The 22,728-nt window shown below is 49.1% G+C and overlaps 3 protein-coding genes across 5 annotated transcripts in view; 2 read left to right on the plus strand and 1 right to left on the minus strand.

The window, feature by feature from the left end:
• LOC115545921 (uncharacterized) overlaps positions 1-6,201 on the plus strand; it is an 8,795-nt gene extending 2,594 nt beyond the window's left edge. Inside the window, exons 4-8 of the mRNA XM_030359427.1 lie at positions 749-859; positions 1,228-1,284; positions 1,979-2,119; positions 2,997-3,110; positions 5,541-6,201. Coding sequence (XP_030215287.1) covers positions 749-859; positions 1,228-1,284; positions 1,979-2,119; positions 2,997-3,110; positions 5,541-5,768 — 651 coding nt within the window. The 3' untranslated portion in view covers positions 5,769-6,201. The remainder of the gene's footprint in view (positions 1-748; positions 860-1,227; positions 1,285-1,978; positions 2,120-2,996; positions 3,111-5,540) is intronic.
• A 128-nt stretch (positions 6,202-6,329) lies between these two features.
• Positions 6,330-11,139, plus strand: nudt17 (nudix (nucleoside diphosphate linked moiety X)-type motif 17). 3 transcript variants are annotated; one of them, XM_030359425.1, is made up of 8 exons: positions 6,461-6,767; positions 7,056-7,163; positions 7,342-7,525; positions 7,792-7,817; positions 9,179-9,271; positions 9,502-9,600; positions 9,692-9,844; positions 10,677-11,139. In XM_030359425.1, the coding sequence occupies exons 1-8, from the start codon at positions 6,681-6,683 to the stop codon at positions 10,755-10,757; spliced, it is 831 nt and encodes a 276-aa protein (XP_030215285.1). In that variant the 5' UTR covers positions 6,461-6,680; the 3' UTR covers positions 10,758-11,139. The 3 variants fall into 3 exon arrangements, with proteins under 3 accessions (XP_030215286.1, XP_030215285.1, XP_030215284.1); XM_030359424.1 differs by having other exon boundaries at positions 6,465-6,767; positions 9,692-9,822; XM_030359426.1 differs by lacking the exon at positions 7,056-7,163 and having other exon boundaries at positions 6,330-6,767; positions 9,692-9,822.
• Positions 11,140-14,738: 3,599 nt separating this feature from the next.
• LOC115546141 (nucleoside diphosphate-linked moiety X motif 17-like) lies at positions 14,739-21,579 on the minus strand. The gene is made up of 8 exons (XM_030359824.1): positions 21,339-21,579; positions 20,437-20,544; positions 19,999-20,182; positions 19,687-19,712; positions 16,562-16,654; positions 16,213-16,311; positions 15,897-16,027; positions 14,739-15,248 (listed from the first exon to the last, which is right to left on the minus strand). Exons 1-8 carry the CDS (start codon positions 21,423-21,425, stop codon positions 15,080-15,082), a joined length of 897 nt encoding a protein of 298 aa, XP_030215684.1. The 5' UTR covers positions 21,426-21,579; the 3' UTR covers positions 14,739-15,079.
• Positions 21,580-22,728: the final 1,149 nt, after the last annotated feature.

The raw sequence follows: 22,728 nt of genomic DNA on the forward strand, positions 1-22,728 counted from the left end.
GCGTTGTTGTGGATGTGATTGATGATGATTGACGGCTGGTGATAATGTGCATTAGAGTAATGCTTCCGTGATTAATAATGGATGAACGACTTGTTACCGTCTGATCATCAGCCCCGCCCCTGGCAGCCATGGTCACTACCTACCTCATCGTTCAGGAACTCTTCTCCTTTAGCTGACCATATTCTGCTCTCTGTTCCTCTTCTTTATTGCACTTGAATGTACTTTATTTCACTACTCTACGCTTCTCTGTTCAACTTTAATCTACTCAACTCTACTCTACTTTACTACACTCTACTTTACTCTACTCTATGCTACTGTTATTGTGTTGGGGTAATATAGTGTCTATGTATGTTGTTGTGTAACTGGTAATATTGTGAGTTTGTGTGTATTGTGTGTGTGTTTTACTGATGGTATTGTGTCTGTTTGTGTATCTGTGCATGTTTTTTTTTGTGTGGGTATGTGTGTGTGTTTGTCTGTGTGTATGTGTGTGTGTGTGTGTGTGTGTGTGTGTGTGTCCATGTGTGTGTGTGTGTGTGTGTGTGTGTGTGTGTGTGTGTGTGTGTGTCTGTGTGTGTGTGTGTGTGTGTGTGTGTGTGTGTGTGTGTGTGTGTGTGTGTGTGTGTGTGTCTATGTGTGTGTGTGTGTGTGTGTGTGTGTGTGTGTGTCTGTGTGTGTGTGTGTGTGTGCGTGTGCGTGCGTGCGTGTGTGTGTGTGTGTGTGTGTGCGTGTGTGTGTGTGTGGGCTCCAGGCGGTGGAGATGGTCCTGGGTCTGGTGGACCTCTCTCTGGGGGGCGGTCTCATCAAGGTGCCCACCTTCTTCAAGAAGGAGCTGTTTGTGGTGTTCATCGCCGGGGGTCTGGTGGGTGCCTCCAGACTACTGCAGTAGGCCCGTAGCGCTGGGGTATTGGAGTGTTTAGGACTGATTATGGTCCCGCGGTCACGCAACGCAAAGACCGCGCCGACGCTTCGGCACGGTCCTGAAACTTTATGGGGCCGCGTCGGGTTTTAGCGAGCGGACCAATCACAGCCCTCGCTGCTGCGTCGCCTCGACGGGAGGTTATTTTGGGAGGTATGCGCCCCTTGCGGTGGACGCAAGGAGGGTCCGCGAGGACGTGAGGGGTCCGTAAACCCCCTGCGTTGCGTGAACGTGGGACCACAGTCGGCCCTTTGGTCCTGGGGGGGGTCCACGCCACACCACTGGGGTCATGTGCTGCTCCTCGTCCTCAGACGCTGTTCACCGGCTTCACCCTGGTCTGGGGCGGGAGGAGGCCGTCCTACTGCTGTGTGAGTGGGCCTACACACACACACACACACACACACACACACACACACACATGGACAAGGACACCCACACACACACACAAGGACACACACACACACACATCACGTGTCGTCCAACCTGGCCACGGTGATAGTTCCAAAGGAAATTACACGAAAGAAGAAGAAGAGACACACACACACACGCACACACACATGGACAAGGACACCCACACACACACACAAGGACACGCACACACACACACGCACACACACATGGACAAGGACACACACACACACAACTTGTGTGTGTGTGTCTGTGTGTGTGTGTGTGTGTGTGTGTGTGTGTGTGTGACACCAGGACACACACATGCACACACACATGGACAAGGACACACACACACACACACACACACACACACGCACACACACACACATGGACAAGGACACGCACATGCGCAAACACACACACTCACACACAAAAACACACACAAACACACACATAGACACACAAACATACACACACATGGACAAGGACGCACACACATGCACACGCAAACACACACACATGGACGCACCTTCACAAAGATACATAAACACACATACACACACAAACACACATACACAAACACACACACCTACTCACTTTATAGTGTGACAGGGTGTGTTATCTGTCACTGAGTGTGCACAGTGTCAGCGTGTAACGGTCGGTGGTTTCCAGGCGCGCTACAACGTGTCGTCCAACCTGGCCACGGTGCTGATCTGCGCCGTGGCGTTCGGCACGCTGGTCCGCCACGTCCCGTACCGGCAGCACAAGTACTGCAAGGACTACTACTGCGGCTCGCTGGACGGCCACAGCGTGGTGGGCACGCACGCACACACGCACGCTCGCACGCACGCACGCACGCACGCACGCACACACGCACGCACAGACGCACGCACAGACGCACGCACAGACGCACGCACGCACAGACGCACGCACGCATGCTCGCACAGACGCACGCACGCACACACGCACACACGCACACACAGACGCACGCACACACGCACACATGCACAGACGCACACACACACTCGCTCACACGCACAGATGCACGCACGCACACACAGACGCACGCACGCACAGACTCGCTCACATGCATGCACGCACGGACTCGCTCACACGCACACACGGACACGCTCACATTGACACACGCACACACGCACGGACATACACACTCACGCACTCACGCACGCACGCATGCATGCACACACACCAACATACCACACACACGCACACAATTATATGCATGCGTGCCGGAACAAGCCCACTCACACACACACACTCACCAAACACGTGTACATGCATGATTGCACACAAATACGGAAACGCATGCACATGCAAACACAGGCTCCCACACAGTCACACACACACACAGACAAATGCAGACGCACACAGATGCAGACACACACACACACAGATGCAGACACACACACACACACAGATGCAGACACACACACACACAGATGCAGACACACACACACAGATGCAGACACACACACACACAGATGCAGACACACACACACACACACACACACACAGATGCACACACACACACACAGATGCACACACACACACACACACACACACACACACACACACACACACACACACACACACACACACACACACACACACACACACACACACACACACACACACACACACAGCAGTAACCCCCCGGTGCCACCGTGTCCAGGCGCTGATCAACAGCCTGATGGCCGTCCTGGTCGCCTGCTTCCTGATGCAGACGCTGGTCAGCCTCGCCGTGGTTCTGATTGGCCTGTACTTCATGCTGGGGGACGGCCCACAGGTAAACCCCGCCCCCGGCCCCACGCCGTGCCGTAGGATAGGAGGGTCCGGGCGTTCTGCCCTCTGAGTGACAGGTGCTATCCTCCTGGTCCTCTGAGTGACAGGTGCTATCCTCCTGGTCCTCTGAGTGACAGGTGCTATCCTCCTGGTCCTCTGAGTGACTCCTGAGTCCTGACCTGTTTACTGCTGACCTGTTTACTGCTGAGTCCTGACCTGTTTACTGCTGAGTCCTGACCTGTTTACTCCTGACCTGTTTACTGCTGAGTCCTGACCTGTTTACTGCTGAGTCCTGACCTGTTTACTGCTGAGTCCTGACCTGTTTACTCCTGAGTCCTGACCTGTTTACTGCTGAGTCCTGACCTGTTTACTCCTGAGTCCTGACCTGTTTACTTATGAGTCCTGACCTGTTTACTCCTGACCTGTTTACTCCTGACCTGTTTACTCCTGAGTCCTGACCTGTTTACTGCTGAGTCCTGACCTGTTTACTCCTCAGTCCTGACCTGTTTACTGCTGAGTCCTGACCTGTTTACTGCTGAGTCCTGACCTGTTTACTGCTGAGTCCTGACCTGTTTACTCCTGAGTCCTGACCTGTTTACTCCTCAGTCCTGACCTGTTTACTGCTGAGTCCTGACCTGTTTACTCCTGAGTCCTGACCTGTTTACTCCTGAGTCCTGACCTGTTTACTCCTGAGTCCTGACCTGTTTACTCCTGAGTCCTGACCTGTTTACTCCTGAGTCCTGACCTGTTTACTTATGAGTCCTGACCTGTTTACTCCTGACCCGTTTACTCCTGAGTCCTGACCCGTTTACTCCTGAGTCCTGACCTGTTTACTCCTGAGTCCTGACCTGTTTACTCCCGAGTCCTGACCTGTTTACTCCTGAGTCCTGACCCGTTTACTCCTGAGTCCTGACCTGTTTACTCCTGAGTCCTGACCTGTTTACTGCGGACGAGGCGTGGGTCAGCGCAGACGAAACGGATCGTACCAACACACTATTGATCCTGGAGGGGGGGGGGGGGGGGGGGGGGGCTTCTGCTGCAGTGAAACCCGATCATCTCCAGGAAACAGCGAATGGAAAAGTGGAGGAATGTGAAGCTTTTAGAGAGCAGACGATAAACACTTTGAGGCCTTTTAATGAACTCAGAACAAACACATTATCATCCATCCATTATTTTCTCTCTAAACGTATCGATTAAGTATTGTTTTATTATTGATTATCTATTAAGGGGGCAGATTGATATGGGGTTGGAGGGTCTGACTCTCATCTGAAAGATTCTTGGTTCGATCCTCGATGTCAGCAGCCCTTAGCAAGATGTCTAACCCCTACCTGCTCCTTAATGACCTGTCTCTGTACTGTCTAACCCCTACCTGCTCCTTAATGACCTGTCTCTGTACTGTCTAACCCCTACCTGCTCCTTAATGACCTGTCTCTGTACTGTCTAACCCCTACCTGCTCCTTAATGACCTGTCTCTGTACTGTCTAACCCCTACCTGCTCCTTAATGGCCTGTCTCTGTACTGTCTAACCCCTACCTGCTCCTTAATTACCTGTCTCTGTACTGTCTAACTCCTACCTGCTCCTCAATGACCTGTCTCTGTACTGTCTAACCCCTACCTGCTCCTTAATGACCTGTCTCTGGACTGTCTAACCCCTACCTGCTCCTTAATGACCTGTCTCTGTACTGTCTAACCCCTACCTGCTCCTTAATGGCCTGTCTCTGTACTGTCTAACCCCTACCTGCTCCTTAATGACCTCTCTGTACTGTCTAACCCCTACCTGCTCCTTAATGACCTGTCTCTGTACTGTCTAACCCCTACCTGCTCCTTAATGACCTGTCTCTGTACTGTCTACCCCCTACCTGCTCCTTAATGACCGGTCTCTGTACTGTCTAACCCCTACCTGCTCCTTAATGACCTCTCTGTACTCTCTAACCCCTACCTGCTCCTTAATGACCTGTCTCTGTACTGTCTAACCCCTACCTGCTCCTTAATGACCTGTCTCTGTACTGTCTAACCCCTACCTACTCCTTAATGACCTGTCTCTGTACTGTCTAACCCCTACCTGCTCCTTAATGACCTGTCTCTGTACTGTCTAACCCCTACCTGCTCCTTAATGACCTGTCTCTGTACTGTCTAACTCCTACCTGCTCCTTAATGACCTGTCTCTGTACTGTCTAACCCCTAACTGCTCCTTAATGACCTGTCTCTGTACTGTCTAACCCCTACCTGCTCCTTAATGACCTGTCTCTGTACTGTCTAACCCCTACCTGCTCCTTAATGACCTGTCTCTGTACTGTCTAACCCCTACCTGCTCCTTAATGACCTGTCTCTGTACTGTCTAACCCCTACCTGCTGATTAATGACCTGTCTCTGTACTGTCTAACCCCTACCTGCTCCTTAATGACCTGTCTCTGGACTGTCTAACCCTTACCAGGACCTTGAGGCCCCCCCCTGTGGGACCAGCACCACCGCTGAGCCCCTCTTCCTCATGGGGGACCCCAGCTACGCTGAGCCAATCAGAGTCAGTGGCCCCTTCAGCCAGCCCTACCCAGAACCAATCAGAATCACAGGACCGTTCAACCAAGACTGCCCAGAGCCAATCAGATTCCCCGGCCCAGTCAACCAGAACTACCAGGAACCATTCAGAATGAGCGCACCGTGAAACCAGGAAGACCCAGAACTAAACAGAACTGTAACCCAGGACAGACAGACAGACAGACAGACAGACAGACAGACAGACAGACAGACAGACAGACAGACAGACAGACAGACAGACAGACAGACACACAGGCAGACAGAAAGACAGACAGGCAGACAGACAGGTAGACAGACAACCTATTAGTCATAAGGTGTGTGATTGTTGATTCTAAATAAGAGATCCTGTCCAGTTTTAACTTATTGTTTGAGTTGTGGTTTAAATCTGCTGTCTGAGACGAAGGTTTGTTCTGAGATTGTTTTCTACAACATTGTCTCCGTATCCGTCTCTGTCACGTTGCTTCACTTGCAGGTGATGCGTCGCTACTCTTCCAACGGTGTATGTATGACATTTTTAGAGTTACAGTCACTCAATTAAAAGAGTCACAACAAAATGTAAATATTGTTTTGCATTAATTATTTTAACAAATTAGTTTGCTTCAGAGGGGCTTTGATGATATGATATGATATGATCTATCCACATTAATCCACCCTGGAGGTTTGTATTGGATGTGTTGTCTCCTCCTCACTGGGTAAAAACGGACAACGGAGTGGTGTTACAGGTGTTACTCTGACCGTTTTAATGTCCCAACTAAAAACCCTGATGACTGAACGAGTTTCTACCCCCCCTGGTGGGCAGACTGGGGAACCGCACAGAGGGCGGCGCTACAGCAAGTCACTGCGCTTCCGGTGTCAACACGGGACTTTTGTCAGCAGCTGTCTGCAGGGTAGTGGACGTCAGATAGGAGTACCCGGCGACACAGGAGGTCCAACGTCCCGTGAAACCTCTGAGTTGGATAACCCATAGCACGCTGCCGGTTGCGTTCCAGGACGGATCCATGTAGACTCTGACTCCGGTCCGACCACCGAGAAGAGGATCATGGAGACCCAGGTCCAAAAGGTCCAAAAGGTCCTGGTCCACCTGAGCGGGGGGAACGCAGCTGCGCAGTGCGCCCGGTTCGTCCAGGTCAGTCTAGCGACGCATCTCTGCAGGGATGTCCATGCTGCCGAAGAGATGCGGCAGCATGGCGCGAAGGTTGCGTTACGTTAGTAAGAACAGCGCATTAGCGCAACTATTGTTACACAACATTACACAACTGTGTCGGTGTCAGTTCTGTTCACACAGAGTGTGTGTGTGTGTGTGTGTGTGTGTGTGTGTGTGTGTGTGTGTGTGTGTGTGTGTGTGTGTGTGTGTGTGTGTGTGTGTGTGTGTGTGCGCGCGCGACGCGTGTGATTTTGTGATGTGTTCCGACAGAGCATCACGGGGCACTTCGGCGGTCAGGATGAGACGCAGGTCGGCTGTTACCTTGACAACAACCGTTTCATCCTGAGTCAGGGGGCGGGCCAGCGAGTCCCCCTCAAGGTGTGTGTGTGTGTGTGTGTGTGTGTGTCATGATAACACACAAAAACTTCACACTAGTACACCATTATGACAACACATCAAAACAATCACACTTATCCATGTCACAACGCGCACACACACACACACACTCGTATACATTACATGCTCACTATAATGTGTTTGTTTTCTGTTTTTCCAGAGACCCGCCTTCTGTCCCTTCAAGCACCTGTCAGTCACTCAGGCCGCTGCTATCCCATTGGACGTCCAGGACCGTGGGGTGGATGTGGGCGTGGCTGTCATCCTGCAGACAACCAATCAGAGAGTGCTGCTGACGAGACGAGCAGCCGGACTTCGAATATTCCCTGGGCTCTGGGTCCCCCCAGGTGTGTGTGTGTGTGTGTGTGTGTGTGTGTGTGTGTGTGTGTGTGTGTGTGTGTGTGTGTGTGTGTGTGTGTGTGTGTGTGTGTGTGTGTGTGTGTGTGTGTGTGTGTGTGTGTGTGTGTGTGTGTGTGTGTGCGTGCGCACGTCTAAACATGTGTAATATAAGTATGTCACGTAATTTGTGTGTGTATCTTGTGTATTCCATGTGTGTTTAGTAATGTGTATCTTGTGTATTACATGTGTGTTTAATAATTGATGTGTGTTCCAGGAGGACATGTGGAGCTGGAGGAGACGGTACGTGTCAACATCATGTAAACATCATGTCTACTAAGGGTGTAACGGTACACAAAAGTCACGGCTCGGTACGTACCTCGGTTTTTAAGTCACGGTACGGTACGGTACGGTACGGTTCATAGTTAAGGGGGAAATTTAAAAAAACTGCTTGTTTGTCAACAACAGAGAATGGCCGTATATCAGCAGCAATGAAATGAAGCAATGAATTCCCAGACCGGGGTTGTTGAAATGGTGTTGTGAGCTGGGTTTGCACCGCTCGTTTTGTTTTTCCACAGCAACAGTGTTAGTGACACCTGGATGGTGCCTTTTCAAACGCGTGTGCTAGGGATGTTTATCTCTGGCAAAAATACTATTCGATATTCGCTGAGAAGTATTCAAATAATATTTGAAAATCGCTCAATCAAGAAACCCCCCACGCTCGTACGCGCCTCGGATACACGCACACACAATGGCACAGGGGGAGGCTTTCGTGATTTGTATGAATCAGGTATCAATCTGTTTATTTCAACAACTGCGCCATCAACATTCAACATCAAAATGATTTCAACGTGGGCTGAGGCAGATAGACCTACATGTGCCGAAAACGGATCGCTATTTATTTTTATCTATTAATTATTTATTTATTTTACTGAACAAAGCCTGCATGACGGTGAACTATACACGTCAAAAATATAACTTTTTTTTTACAATTTATTTGTTACCAGCATTCGTAGTGTTGATCAGCAGAGAAATAGTCTGCCACTCCGCCAAAGACGTTGACGTTGCTTAGCAACCGAGGACGCTATTCACCACCGGAAGTTGTGAAGGCCCATGCAAGTCAACGTAGCGTTCAACAGCATTGAGAAGAGCCGTGTGATAAATAACGATAGTCACATTCATTATTCGATATTCTACGTGACTCAGACTATTCGACTATTAGACGATCGTTGCCCGCTATGTACGCCACATTTACGTACCGCGGTACGCCTCTGTAACCGCTCCGAAGTGCCTGTACCGTGACGGTTCGGTACAAATACGTGTACCGTTACACCCCTAATGTCTACATCATGTCAACATCACGTCTACATCACGTCTACATCGCGTCTGCATCGCGTCTACATCACGTCTACATCACGTCTACATCAACTCAACATCATGTCAACATCAACTCAACATCATGTCAACATCACGTCAACATCACGTCAACATCACGTCAACATCATGTCAACATCGCTTAAATGCTCCTCACTATCCAATCATTCATTTGAAGTGTGTGTGTGTGTGTGTGTGTGTGTGTGTGTGTGTGTGTGTGTGTGTGTGTGTGTGTGTGTGTGTGTGTGTGTGTGTGTGTGTGTGTGTGTGTGTGTGTGTGTGTGTGTTAGCTGGTGGCGGCGGGACTCCGGGAGCTCCATGAGGAAACGGGACTGGAGGTGGAGCAGAACGACGTCAGTCCTCAGATACTGGGGCTGTGGGAGGTGAGACGGGCCCGCAGACAGACAGGCTCAGAGAGACAGACATGCTGACAGACAGACAGTTCAATGGTCGTGCTTCTAAGGCCATTATGCAGATAAAGTCTGTATAGGCATCATACAACTAACTCTTCTCTGTGTGTGTGTGTGTGTGTGTGTGTGTGTGTGTGTGTGTGTGTGTGTGTGTGTGTGTGTGTGTGTGTGTGTGTGTGTGTGTGTGTGTGTGTGTGTTATAGTCTGCGTACCCCGCCCGTCTGGCCAGAGGATCTCCTTTCAGACATCACATCGTTACCTATATGCTGCTGCACTGCCCCCACACACACCAGGAGCTGCAGGTACACACACACACACACACACACACACACACTCACACTCACACTCACACTCACTCACTCACATAAATGCGTGTGTGTGTGTGTGTCCCAGGTGTGTCTGCGTCCGGACCCTGCGGAGGTGAGTGCGTGTCTCTGGGTGGACCGGGACCTCGCCCGCAGCATCGTGGGGGGGGCCGACGGGGAGGAAGGGGGGCTGCAGCCCCCCCCGCCCCCAGTCGTCAGGTACCCCTCAACTTACCTTAGGGTCGGTACCCCCTTACCTTACCTTAGTGTCTGTAACCCCTTACCTTATCTTAGTACCCCCTTACCTTAGTGGCCGTACCCCCATACCTTACATTGGTATCCGTACCCCCTTGCCTTACCTTGGTGTCCGTACCCCCTTACCTTACCTTGGTGTCCGTACCCCCTTACCTTAGTGTCTGTACCCCCTTACCTTACCTTGGTGTCCGTGCCCCCTTACTTTACCTTAGTGTCTGTACCCCCTTACCTTGGTGTCCGTACCCCCTTAACTTACCTTGGTGTCCATACCCCCTTACCTTACCTCAGTGGCCGTACCCCCTTACCTTACCTCAGTGGCCGTACCCCCTTACCTTACCTCAGTAGCCGTACCCCCTTACCTTACCTCGGTGTCCGTATCCCCTTACCTTACCTTTGTGTCCGTACCCCCTTACCTTACCTTGGTGTCCGTACCCCCTTACCTTACCTTGGTGTCCGTACCCCCTTACCTTACCTTGGTGTCCGTACCCCCTTAACTTACCTCGGTGTCCATACCCCCTTACCTTACCTCAGTGGCCGTACCCCCTTACCTTACCTCAGTGGCCGTACCCCCTTACCTTACCTCAGTAGCCGTACCCCCTTACCTTACCTTGGTGTCCGTATCCCCTTACCTTACCTTTGTGTCCGTACCCCCTTACCTTACCTTGGTGTCCGTACCCCCTTACCTTACCTTGGTGTCCGTACCCCCTTACCTTACCTTGGTGTCCGTACCCCCTTACCTTACCTTGGTGGCCGTACCCCCTTACCTTACCTTGGTGTCCGTACCCCCTTACCTTACCTTGGTACCCCTTCCCCTCCAGGGTGACGGAGGTCCTGCCGGACGGGGCCCTGAGGGGCTCCCTGCTGCCCGGGGCCGTGCTGTGTGCCCGGGCCCCTGCTGAGGGCCCCGACGTGGAGCGGGTCAGCACTGGGACCAAGTACGCCCTGGGGCTCTGGCTGGACAGCCTGGCCCCCCGGCAGTCCTCCTCCACCGCTGGGGGGTCCTGCTGACTACGGACCGGTCCATTGTGGGGGTCGGCTTAGTTCTGGAGGTAGAGAAGGGCCGGCTGGTAACCGGAAGGTTGCTTGCTAGACCGGTCCAGTGGGGACCTGGACCAGCTGAAGAGAACTAATCAACTATTCACTTCACCTCTGCAGGGACACGAACATGATTGAAGAGCGGCGTTGAAACAGTCTTTCCTTTCTGTGTAATGTGCCTTCTGGCCACCAGGTGGCAGTGCAGACTGTTCAACTGCATCAATAAAGAAAGATGACACTGTCTGACCTTTTGGATGTTTCCTTTGTGTTCTCTTCTATTTTAATAAATAAAATTGCATTTCCATAAATATCACACCCACTGACTACAAACTATCAAAAATTCCATCCCCAGCGAATGACTTCTAAAGTCGATCCACCTGTGTTAGGGGTTGTGGGTGCAGGCAGGCAGGCAGGACCCAGATGCAGACGGGTAGAGAAAACGGCACTTTATTTCCGCCAAAAGGCTAAGGCAAGGAGAAAGGGAACACAGGTAACTACAGAGAACACGCAGGACCAACAAACCACAATGACAGCACCAGGAACAAAGGAAAGACAAGGGACGACGCTGAAGTTGGCATCCGATTCGCAGCATCCGATTCAGCAGCTGGTCCACTTTAAATCGGTCCTGATTGAAAACCACTACACCTAGACTCTTCAAATCTAGACTAAATTATCACAGTGAGGCTATACATTATATAAAACATAGTTTCAGATTTGTGAAACCTTTACCCCATTTGTGAAAATGCAATAAAGGCACATTTTAATGCTTTTTAGGGGTCCAGACCGCATTAGAACTGATCCTGATTAAAAACCACTACACCTAGACTCTTCAAATCTGGACTAAATTATCACAGTGAGGCTATACATTATGTAAAACATAGTTTCAGATTTGTGAAACCTTTAACCTATTTGTGAAAATGCAATGCGGTCTGGACCCCTAAAAAACATTCAAATAAGCCTGTATTGCATTTTCACAAATAGGGTAAAGGTTTCACAAATCTGAAACTATGTTTTACATAATGTATAGCCTCACTGTGATAATGTAATCCAAATTTGAAGAGTCTAGGTGTAGTGGTTTTCAATCAGGACCGATTTGAAGATTCTAAGTGGTTTTCAAGCCGAATCGGATGCTGTGAATCGGATGCCAACTTCAGCGTCGTAGACAAGGGCTTAAATACCAAACACAAGACACGCAACGAGGAACAGCTGAGACACATTAGGGGAGGGAGCAGTAATCAACACAGGAGCGAAACACAACAAAACACGACACAGACCATGGACAGTACCCCCCCCCCCCCCCCCCCCCCCCTTATGGCCCGTTCAGACTACACGATTTCAGCCCGATTTTGCCCCGATTCTTTCGTCGCAGACACATTTGCGATCGGGTTAACCCTTGCGATCTGCGACGCTCGAAAACCCCACAACGAAAAGTTTGGCATGTCAGAATTCTTTGGGGAATCGCATGACGTATCCATTGTTGACATGAGGGAACCACGCCCCCAGTTGCGTGAGGGAAGCCCGCGAACAGCTGGAGCTCACGCGCAGTGTTTACCAACTGACTTCACTGCAGTACGCTGAGTAGGAGTAACTACTGCAAAAATTAATGTGATCAATAACAAGAAGAATTCTAATAAAGAAAACGATAGAAAATGGAGCAATATAATCGAGACAACTTTGGTGGAAATGTGGCAGCAACGTCCGGCATTTTCAACCCAAGAACGAGTCCACAATCTTTTCTTCTTTTTCTTCCTTTCCGTCTCTGTGCAGAGGACCGCCAGCATAATGCCTAGTGCTAGGTACTTGGGATCCATTGTGGACGCTTTGTTGCTAGGCTACGTTGTTGCTGCGTCTACTTTGTATAGTTCATGTCACGCGCAACGCAACTACTGTGAGGAATTACCGCATTGAGCAGATATAAAAACTACTGGAACCTTTATGACAAAAATGTAAAAAGCGTTTATGTTAGTGCTAAATCTTAGATTTTCAAAATATCTTGCAAACGTGAATGATACGAAGTAGAGAGCCTCGCACCCTCGAATCTTGTAGTGTGGCCAGTCTTACGACGAGACAAGGCCCGATTTCCTGGCTCTGAGATCGTATAGTGTGACATGTTAAATCGTGGAGGAATGTCTGAGAATCGTGTAGTCTGAACCGGCCATTAAGGGTCGACTCCCAGGCGACCCACGACAAGCAAAAAAGAACACGAAGAAAGTCAAACCCAAATAGGGTGGGAGGAGGGGAGCCAGGAGGAGGGAATCAAAAAAAAAAAAAAATGGACTGGGGCAGATCGGAGGGGTGTCAGGCGGGTGGCCAGAAAACTGCTCCAGGGCATGGCAGGGAGCCTCAGGCGGACGGCCTGGGGGGCAAGCAGAGGCAGAGTGAAGGCGGAACCCTTCAGGAGGCCGGCGGCAAGGACGATGAGAGCTCAGTCCCTCATGAGGCCTGCAGTGGCTAGGAAACCCCTCTAAAGGCCGGCAGCGGCGAAGGCAGAACCCTTCAGGAGGCCGGCGAGGGCGGGTCCCCTCTGGAGGAAGGGGAGGTAGAGGGCGGGTCCCCTCTGGAGGAAGGCCAGGTAGAGGGCGGGTCCCGGTGGACCTTGCGCTTCTTTTTTCGACGCAGGGGGTTTTCCACTTATTGCAATGTAATCCCTCCACGGCAATATATGAAGCTATGAGCATTCATCCCATTGGCTAACGGAAGAGCCGATGGCTGCACATAGCGACGCTATGAGCATTCATCCCATTGGCTAACGGAGGACCATGTGCTTCTTTTTTCGACGGGTTTTCCACTCATTGCAATGTAATCCCTCGGCATGGAGACGGACTGACTGACAGAGACTGACTGACAGAGACAGACAGACTGAAAGAGAGAGAGACTAACAGAGACATAGTGACAGAGACAGACTGACAGAGACCGACTGACAGAGTGACTGACAGAGACCGACTGACAGAGAGACTGACTGACAGAGACAGACAGACTGAAAGAGAGAGAGACTAATAGAGACAGACTGACAGAGACAGAGAGACTGACAGTCAGACAGAGAGCGGACTGACTGACAGTCAGACAGACTGACAGAGAGACGGACTGACTGACAGTCAGACAGACTGACAGAGAGACAGACTGACTGACAGTCAGACAGACTGACAGAGAGAGAGAGACTATCAGAGACAGACTGACAGAGAGAGACTGTCCATAACAGGAGTTCTTAAAGGCTTTTCAGAATGTGGACCACAGGCCAACTGGTTTGACTGGGGGGCCGGTGACCTCTGAATCCCAGCTCATGGTCCTCAGACGACCACACCCGGATTGTTAATATATATAATATAATGACGCATTGGTCAAACTCGACAAACTCTTTATTTATGTTTCGGCAATTACAGATTGAGTTGATACAATAAACTGATGGATAATAATGAACAGGTTGTCATGGTCTGTGTCGTGTTTTGGTGTGTTTCCCCGCGTTTTGCTCCTGTGTTGATTACTGCTCCCTCCCTTAATGTGTTCCTCGTTGCGTGTCTTGTGTTTGGTATTTAAGCCCTTGTCTTTCCTTTGTTCCTGGTGCTGTCATTGTGGTTTGTTGGTCCTGCGTGTTCTCTGTAGTTACCTGTGTTCCCTTTCTCCTTGCCTTAGCCTTTTGGCGGAGATAAAGTGCAGTTTTCTCTACCCGTCTGCATCTGGGTCCTACCTGCCTGCCTGCACCCTGCCTAACACAGGTGGATCGACTTAAGAAGTCATTCGCTGGGGATGGAATTTTTGATAGTTGGTTAGTCAGTGGGTGTGATATTTATGGAAATGCACTGTTATTTATTAAAACAGAAGAGAACACAAAGGAAACATCCAAAAGGTCACAGTGTCATCTTTCTTTATTGATGCAGTTGAACAGTCTGCACTGCCACCTGGTGGCCAGAAGGCACATTACACAGAAAGGAAAGACTGTTTCAACGCCGCTCTTCAATCATGTTCGTGTCCCTGCAGAGGTGAAGTGAATAGTTGATTGGTTCTCTTCAGCTGGTCCAGGTCCCCACTGGACCGGTCTAGCAAGCAACCTTCCGGTTACCAGCCGGCCCTTCTCTACCTCCAGAACTAAGCCGACCCCCACAATGGACTGGTCCGTAGTCAGCAGGACCCCCCCCTGAGGAAGGGGGACTACCTGGACCGGTCCGGGTCCCGGGGGGGGGGGGGGTAGTCAGCAGGACTGCCGGGGGGCCAGGCTGTCCAGCCAGAGCCCCAGGGCGTACTTGGTCCCGGTAATGACCCGCTCCACGTCGGGGCCCTCAGCAGGGGCCCGGGCACACAGCACGGCCCCGGGCAGCAGGGAGCCCCTCAGGGCCCCGTCCGGCAGGACCTCCGTCACCCTGGAGGGGAAGGGGTACCAAGGTAAGGTAAGGGGGTACGGACACCAAGGTAAGGTAAGGGGGTACGGACACTGAGGTAAGGTAAGGGGGTACGGACACCGAGGTAAGGTAAGGGGGTACGGACACCAAGGTAAGGTAAGGGAGTACGGACACTGAGGTAAGGTAAGGGAGTACGGACACTGAGGTAAGGTAAGGGGGTACGGACACTGAGGTAAGGTAAGGGGGTACGGACACCGAGGTAAGGTAAGGGGGTACGGACACCAAGGTAAGGTAAGGGAGTACGGACACTGAGGTAAGGTAAGGGAGTACGGACACTGAGGTAAGGTAAGGGGGTACGGACACCAAGGTAAGGAAAGGGGGTACGGACACCGAGGTAAGGAAAGGGGGTACGGACACCGAGTTAAGGAAAGGGGGTACGGACACCGAGTTAAGGAAAGGGGGTACGGACACCGAGGTAAGGTAAGGGGGTACGGACACCGAGGTAAGGAAAGGGGGTACGGACACAAAGGTAAGGTAAGGGGGTACGGACACCAAGGTAAGGTAAGGGGGTACAGACACCAAGGTAAGGAAAGGGGGTACGGACACTGAGGTAAGGTAAGGGGGTACTAAGATAAGGTAAGGGGTTACGGACACTAAGGTAAGGGGTACCTGACGGCTGGGGGCGGGGGGGGCTGCAGCCCCCCTTCCTCCCCGTCGGCCCCCCCCACGATGCTGCGGGCGAGGTCCCGGTCCACCCAGAGACACGCACTCACTTCCGCAGGGTCCGGACGCAGACACACCTGGGACACACACACACACACGCATTTATGTGAGTGAGTGAGTGTGTGTGTACCTGTAGCTCCTTGTGTGTGTGTGTGTGTGTGTGTGTGTGTGTGTGTGTGTGTGTGTGTGTGTGTGTGTGTGTGTGTGTGTGTGTGTGTGTGTGTGTGTGTGTGTGTGTGTGTGTGTGTGTGTGTGTGTGTACCTGCAGCTCCTGGTGTGTGTGGGGGCAGTGCAGCAGCATAAAGGTAACGATGTGATGTCTAAAAGGAGATCCTCTGGCCAGACGGGCGGGGTACGCAGACTATCACACACACACACACACACACACACACACACACACACACACACACACACACACACACACACACACACACACACACACACACACACACACACACACACACACACACACACACACACAGAGAAGAGTTAGTTGTATGATGCCTATACAGACTTTATCTGCATAATGGCCTTAGAAGCACGACCATTGAACTGTCTGTCTGTCAGCATGTCTGTCTCTCTGAGCCTGTCTGTCTGCGGGCCCGTCTCACCTCCCACAGCCCCAGTATCTGAGGACTGACGTCGTTCTGCTCCACCTCCAGTCCCGTTTCCTCATGGAGCTCCCGGAGTCCCGCCGCCACCAGCTAACACACACACACACACACACACACACACACACACACACACACTTCAAATGAATGAATCGATAGTGAGGAGCATTTAAGTGATGTTGACATGATGTTGAGTTAATGTAGACGTGATGTAGACGTGATGTAGATGTGATGTAGACGTGATGTAGACGTGATGTAGACGTGATGTAGACGTGATGTAGACGTGATGTTGACGTGATGTAGACGTGATGTTGACATGATGTAGACATTAGGGGTGTAACGGTACACGTATTTGTACCGAACCGTCACGGTACAGGCACTTCGGAGCGGTTACAGAGGTGTACCGCGGTACATAAATGTGGTGTACATAGCGGGCAACGATCGTCGAATAGTCGAATAGTCTGAGTCACGTAGAATATCGAATAATGAATGTGACTATCGTTATTTATCACACGGCTCTTCTCAATGCTGTTGAACGCTACGTTGACTTGCATGGGCCTTCACAACTTCCGGTGGTGAATAGCGTCCTCGGTTGCTAAGCAACGTCAACGTCTTTGGCGGAGTGGCAGACTATTTCTCTGCTGATCAACACTACGAATGCTGGTAACAAATAAATTGTAAAAATACACACCGTGTGAAGTTATATTTTTGACGTGTATAGTTCACCGTCATGCAGGCTGTGTTATCGATTAATTATAAATAAATAATTAATTAATAGATAAAAATAAATAGCGATCCGTTTTCGGCACATGTAGGTCTATCTGCCTCAGCCCACGTTGAAATCATTTTGATGTTGAATGTTGATGGCGCAGTTGTTGAAATAAACAGATTGATACCTGATTCATACAAATCACGAAAGCCTCTCCCTGTGCCATTGTGTGTGCGTGTATCCGAGGCGAGCGTGGGGCAGGGGTTGACACTAACGGTTGCCCGCTTGCCCGGGGCAAGTAAAAAAAATGTTTGGGCAAGTTGAGATTTTTTCTGGTTGCCCGAACGGGCAAGTGGATTTTGGGTGGATGTTAATATATAAGCTATTTATTCAAATGTTTTTAGAAACTGCAGAACAACCTTTTGTTCCGCAAAACCACACAAAATAGAAGTATTTGCAATTGATCAGCGTGCTGTCTTCTCTTCTCTCGGAAAGCGAGTTAACAGACACGCATCGCTTCAGTGCGAATATAGCCCCGCCTTCTGTCACTCACTCGCAGTGCGGTCTCTGGCAGTGATTCGCTAAAGGTTAGCCAACACAGCTAGCATCTCAAGTGCAGCACCTCCGCGAACGGTTTAGGTAGAAGTTAAATGGAGTAGTGATGGAGGAGTGCAGTTTGGTAGTACTTTGGATTGAAGCAAATTATCAAGGAAAGTCAAGAACACGGTTTTGTGTTTCATAACTGTGCACATGCGCACAGCAATAGCGATCTTTTTCACGAAATTGGACCCTCACAAACTACTGTATATATTACATGAAAGCTGAGCCTCCACTTATTCCAACAATCCAAACCATATCATTCTGTGACTAAAACTCGCAAATAACAACTTAAGAAGAAACGTCCCCTTTTTCTTTTAACAACCAAAAATGAAGTATTACCTTTGTGATTTTTGTCCACAAAGTTGATTCTGATCGAATAAAACCACCATAAACAGATTATCCAGTATCTGGGCCAAATTTTGCAACTTAACATGGTGTTTTCAATCAATGAATAAGAGAAGGTTTCTTAGGAAATAGGTAAATTGCCTTCAATCAGAAAACATATTCTTCAGCGCAATCTAGTGGCCATATATTTATTTGCGAGTGTTTGGCTTGGTGCATTCGATTGCCCTGAACTTTAAATAGAGGTGTCAAGTGACAAAATTGTAAGATATCTACCTTATTTGTGTCTCATAGTAAGACAGCGCTCCCAACTGATAACGACCAACTGATACTGATAATTATTACAGGTGGAAATGTTATCTTACACTTATGCTGTGTTCCATGGCTTTATTCACTTTAACCAAGTATTATCCCCATTGAATATTTCACTTGCACAACAATCTTTCTTTTGGCCCAAAGATGACATTATCACCCTTGCAGTTGTGGAGATATAATCTCTTTACTTTGGGTATGTTCTTTCCTGAAAAAAACGTTTCCCCTGATATCGAAAATGGTATAGAATATCGATCTTTTTCCAGGAATAGTGTTGAAGTTAGAAAATCCAATATCGTGACTGACAACCCTACTAGAAACGCGATTGTGATTATTCAGTTAGAGCTACAAGAAACTTGAAAGTTAAAAAAGACATATCTTTGCTACTACCTCTGACATTTAGTTATGTACATTTGCATCAAATCATGCAGGTCTACATATAACTTGGCGATAGCTTGCAACTGTGGACTGAAATCACTTCATGGAACGATGTGACCGCTCGATAAATAAGTAAACAAAGAGAAGTTTGTTATTTTCTAAACACATGTGTGGAATCTAACATTCAGCTTCAGTCTGAGCTAGGATGATTTTTCTGAGCCCCCCCAAAACCAGGCCGGGTGCCTGGCAAAAAGAGGCCCGTTCACGATTCTGATTATAATTTGGGCAAGTGAACATTACATTCGGGCAAGTTGAACCTGACCTGTACTTGGCCGATGGGCAAGTGCTTTTGAAACCTTAGTGTCAACCCCTGGTGGGGGGTTTCTTGATTGAGCGATTTTCGAATATTATTTGAATACTTCTCAGCGAATATCGAATAGTATTTTTGCCAGAGATAAACATCCCTAGCACACGCGTTTGAAAAGGCACCATCCAGGTGTCACTAACACTGTTGCTGTGGAAAAACAAAACGAGCGGTGCAAACCCAGCTCACAACACCATTTCAACAACCCCCGTCTGGGAATTCATTGCTTCATTTCATTGCTGCTGATATACGGCCATTCTCTGTTGTTGACAAACAAGCAGTTTTTTTAAATTTCCCCCTTAACTATGAACCGTACCGTACCGTACCGTGACTTAAAAACCGAGGTACGTACCAGGCCGTGACTTTTGTGTACCGTTACACCCTTAGTAGACATGATGTTTACATGATGTTGACACGTACCGTCTCCTCCAGCTCCACATGTCCTCCTGGAACACACATCAATTATTAAACACACATGTAATACACAAGATACACATTACTAAACACACATGGAATACAGAAGATACACACACAAACACACAAATTACGTGACATACTTATATTACACATGTTTAGACACGCACACACACACACACACACACACACACACACACACACACACACACACACAGACAGACAGACAGACAGACAGACAGACAGACAGACAGACAGACAGACAGACAGACAGACAGACAGACAGACAGACAGACAGACAGACAGACAGACACACACCTGGGGGGACCCAGAGCCCAGGGAATATTCGAAGTCCGGCTGCTCGTCTCGTCAGCAGCACTCTCTGATTGGCTGTCTGCAGGATGACAGCCACGGCCACATCCACCCCACGGTCCTGGACGTCCAATGGGATAGCAGCGGCCTGAGTGACTGACAGGTGCTTGAAGGGACAGAAGGCGGGTCTCTGGAAAAACAGAAAACCAACACATTATAGTGAGCATCTAATGTATATGAGTGTGTGTGTGTGTGCGTTGTGACATGGATAAGTGTGATTTTTTTGGTGTGTTGTCATAATGGTGTACTAGTGTGTAGCTTTTGTGTGTCTGTGTGTTATCATATGACACACACACACACACACACACACACACACACACACACACACACACACACACACACACACACACACACACACACACACACACACACACACACACACACCTTGAGGGGGACTCGCTGGCCCGCCCCCTGACTCAGGATGAAACGGTTGTTGTCAAGGTAACAGACGACCTGCGTCTCATCCTGACCGCCGAAGTGCCCCGTGATGCTCTGTCGGAACAACACATCACAAAATCACACGCGTCTCACACACACACACACACTGTGTGAACAGATCTGAGACCGACACAGTTGTGTAATGTTGTGTAACATTAGTTGTGCTAACGCGCTGTTCTTATGCTGCTATCCATTTGGATTTACGAAGTGGTAAAGTCGCAAATCTCCCAGCTTTCTTGCGGCATTTCACTGAGGCACGCCCCCTTTTGGTCGTAGTATCTCGTCGCTTTCAAAGTAGAGCGAGCAGAGCTGTACAACTCGCAAAGAAGATGGCTGCGCCCATAGTTAATGGGGGATGAGATGTATTTTCTTTCTATTTGTACCACGTTGGTGGTTTTAAGGTCGTTTTTAAAACCTCTTACACACTTTATTTCATTGCTGCTTTAATCCGGTCACCAATGTATGCATTGCACGGTCTTGCTTTGCGTGCAATTCAATGTAAAGTTTTGTTTTGAAGCTGGTTTGCTAAAGAGGCTATGTTGCTAATGATGACTAGCCTGCTACTACTCCCCCTCGTGGCTCGACAGAACACAAAGGGCAAACTGGAAGGCTGGAGCAAGGGAAATATGTCACGTTCTCGCTGAAGCTCGTCGTTCGTACCAGCGTACCATCCAAATGGATAGCAGCATTACTAACGTAACGTAACGCAACCTTCGCGCCATGCTGCCGCATCTCTTCGGCAGCATGGACATCCTTGCAGAGATCTTTGAGGCGTCTTTGAGTGTAGAAAAGCGCTAAATAAATTCAATGAATTATTATTATTATTAGAGATGCTTCGCTAGACTGACCTGGACGAACCGGGCGCACTGCGCATCTGCGTTCCCCCCGCTCAGGTGGACCAGGACCTTCTGGACCTTTTGGACCTGGGTCGCCATGATCCTCTTCTCGGTGGTCGGACCGGTGTTTCAGTTCAAGTCGTGACCGTGTTAACTGATGACCCTCAGCCGAATGCTTCGCTTGTTGTCGTGGCTACGCCAGATGTTCGAAATCGGGACCAGACACGTAGCTGTCCTTGCGATTGCCTCTTTGATTTGTTATTCAATAAAATGTCAAATATATTCTAATCTCATTCGTTTTTGTAGTGTAATTGGAAGAAACTTGTCACGTAGAACCGTTCTAAGCCGAAATAAATGGAAAATGAATTTTTAAAATATGATACATTACGGGATTCGAATTCATACCATTGCGGGGAAAAAATATAACAAACCGCAATTCCATTCCATTGTGCCGTTGACCCACTGTGGAAATATCCGCCGTAGTATATTAAAATTCACAAATTCTTCTTGAAAACACGAAAGGCAGCCAGATCGACTTGTGACCCTACTATCCATGTTGTTAAGACCATGCATTGGTCGCGTTTCCAAAAAATAAGACGCCTTTACATCCAGTTAATCAAAACCTAATGTTTCCCCCCACTGCTTGAAACTAGCCAAAAACACTGTTATGCGCTCATTCTATCATTTCGGTCGCCTGATGTGGTGTTATTGTCCCCTTTCACTGGATGTCTCTGTAAGCAAAGCAGCGACTTCGGAAATGAATGCGTTTACATGCATGACAGCTAGATCGGATTAAGCAATGCAATTGCTTAATCTTTAAGCAACGCAATGTGACGCAAGGCGGTATCACTTTGAGACATAAAGTTTATTCAGATCAACAAAGCATACATTACGGGATTCCAACTCATAACATTTTGGGGGGAAAATATTTTAAATCGAGATTCCATACCATTGTGCCGATGAGCCGGAGACTTAGTCAGCTGCAGTACTAAAATACATAACTAGTCTTCCTCCTAAGAGAAGGCAGCCAGATCAACTTGTGACCCGACTGTCCATGCTATTATTGACCATGGTATTTGTCTCGTTTACAAAACGAGTAAACAACGTTTATTCAGATCAACAAAGCATACCAGATCGTCCAGGGGCAACCCGGTCTCAAGAAAATACATGACACTGTCACGTTATTTAATGTATTGACACGTATTTTCAAAATTTTCGTGTCAAAAAGCACAAATTTCAAACCCATGTATTTCCATTGGAAGTATTTGTAGTGTCACTAAGCACGACTTCCAAACTAAGGTTCTGTCCGGCAGCGTTCTCCCTAATGTCCCTTAAGGAGCTCCGTACAGAACATTTATTGCTAAAAACTGTCTGTGATAACTAACAATATGACAGCTTTTGG

The sequence above is a fragment of the Gadus morhua genome, chromosome 6 (assembly GCF_902167405.1).
Source record: "Gadus morhua chromosome 6, gadMor3.0, whole genome shotgun sequence".
Lineage (NCBI taxonomy): Eukaryota > Metazoa > Chordata > Actinopteri > Gadiformes > Gadidae > Gadus > Gadus morhua.

Excerpts from the sequence above, each read along its gene's own strand:
- LOC115546141 (XM_030359824.1), bottom strand. The coding sequence starts at position 21,425 with ATGGCGACCCAGGTCCAAAAGGTCCAGAAGGTCCTGGTCCACCTGAGC. Across the intron at positions 20,183-20,436 it reads GCCAGCGAGTCCCCCTCAAG|AGACCCGCCTTCTGTCCCTT; the intron begins GTGTGTGTGTGT and ends CTGTTTTTCCAG. Across the intron at positions 15,249-15,896 it reads CCCCCGCCCCCAGCCGTCAG|GGTGACGGAGGTCCTGCCGG; the intron begins GTACCCCTTACC and ends CTTCCCCTCCAG.
- nudt17 (XM_030359424.1), top strand. The coding sequence starts at position 6,681 with ATGGAGACCCAGGTCCAAAAGGTCCAAAAGGTCCTGGTCCACCTGAGC. Across the intron at positions 7,818-9,178 it reads ATGTGGAGCTGGAGGAGACG|CTGGTGGCGGCGGGACTCCG; the intron begins GTACGTGTCAAC and ends TGTGTGTGTTAG. Across the intron at positions 9,272-9,501 it reads AGATACTGGGGCTGTGGGAG|TCTGCGTACCCCGCCCGTCT; the intron begins GTGAGACGGGCC and ends TGTGTGTTATAG.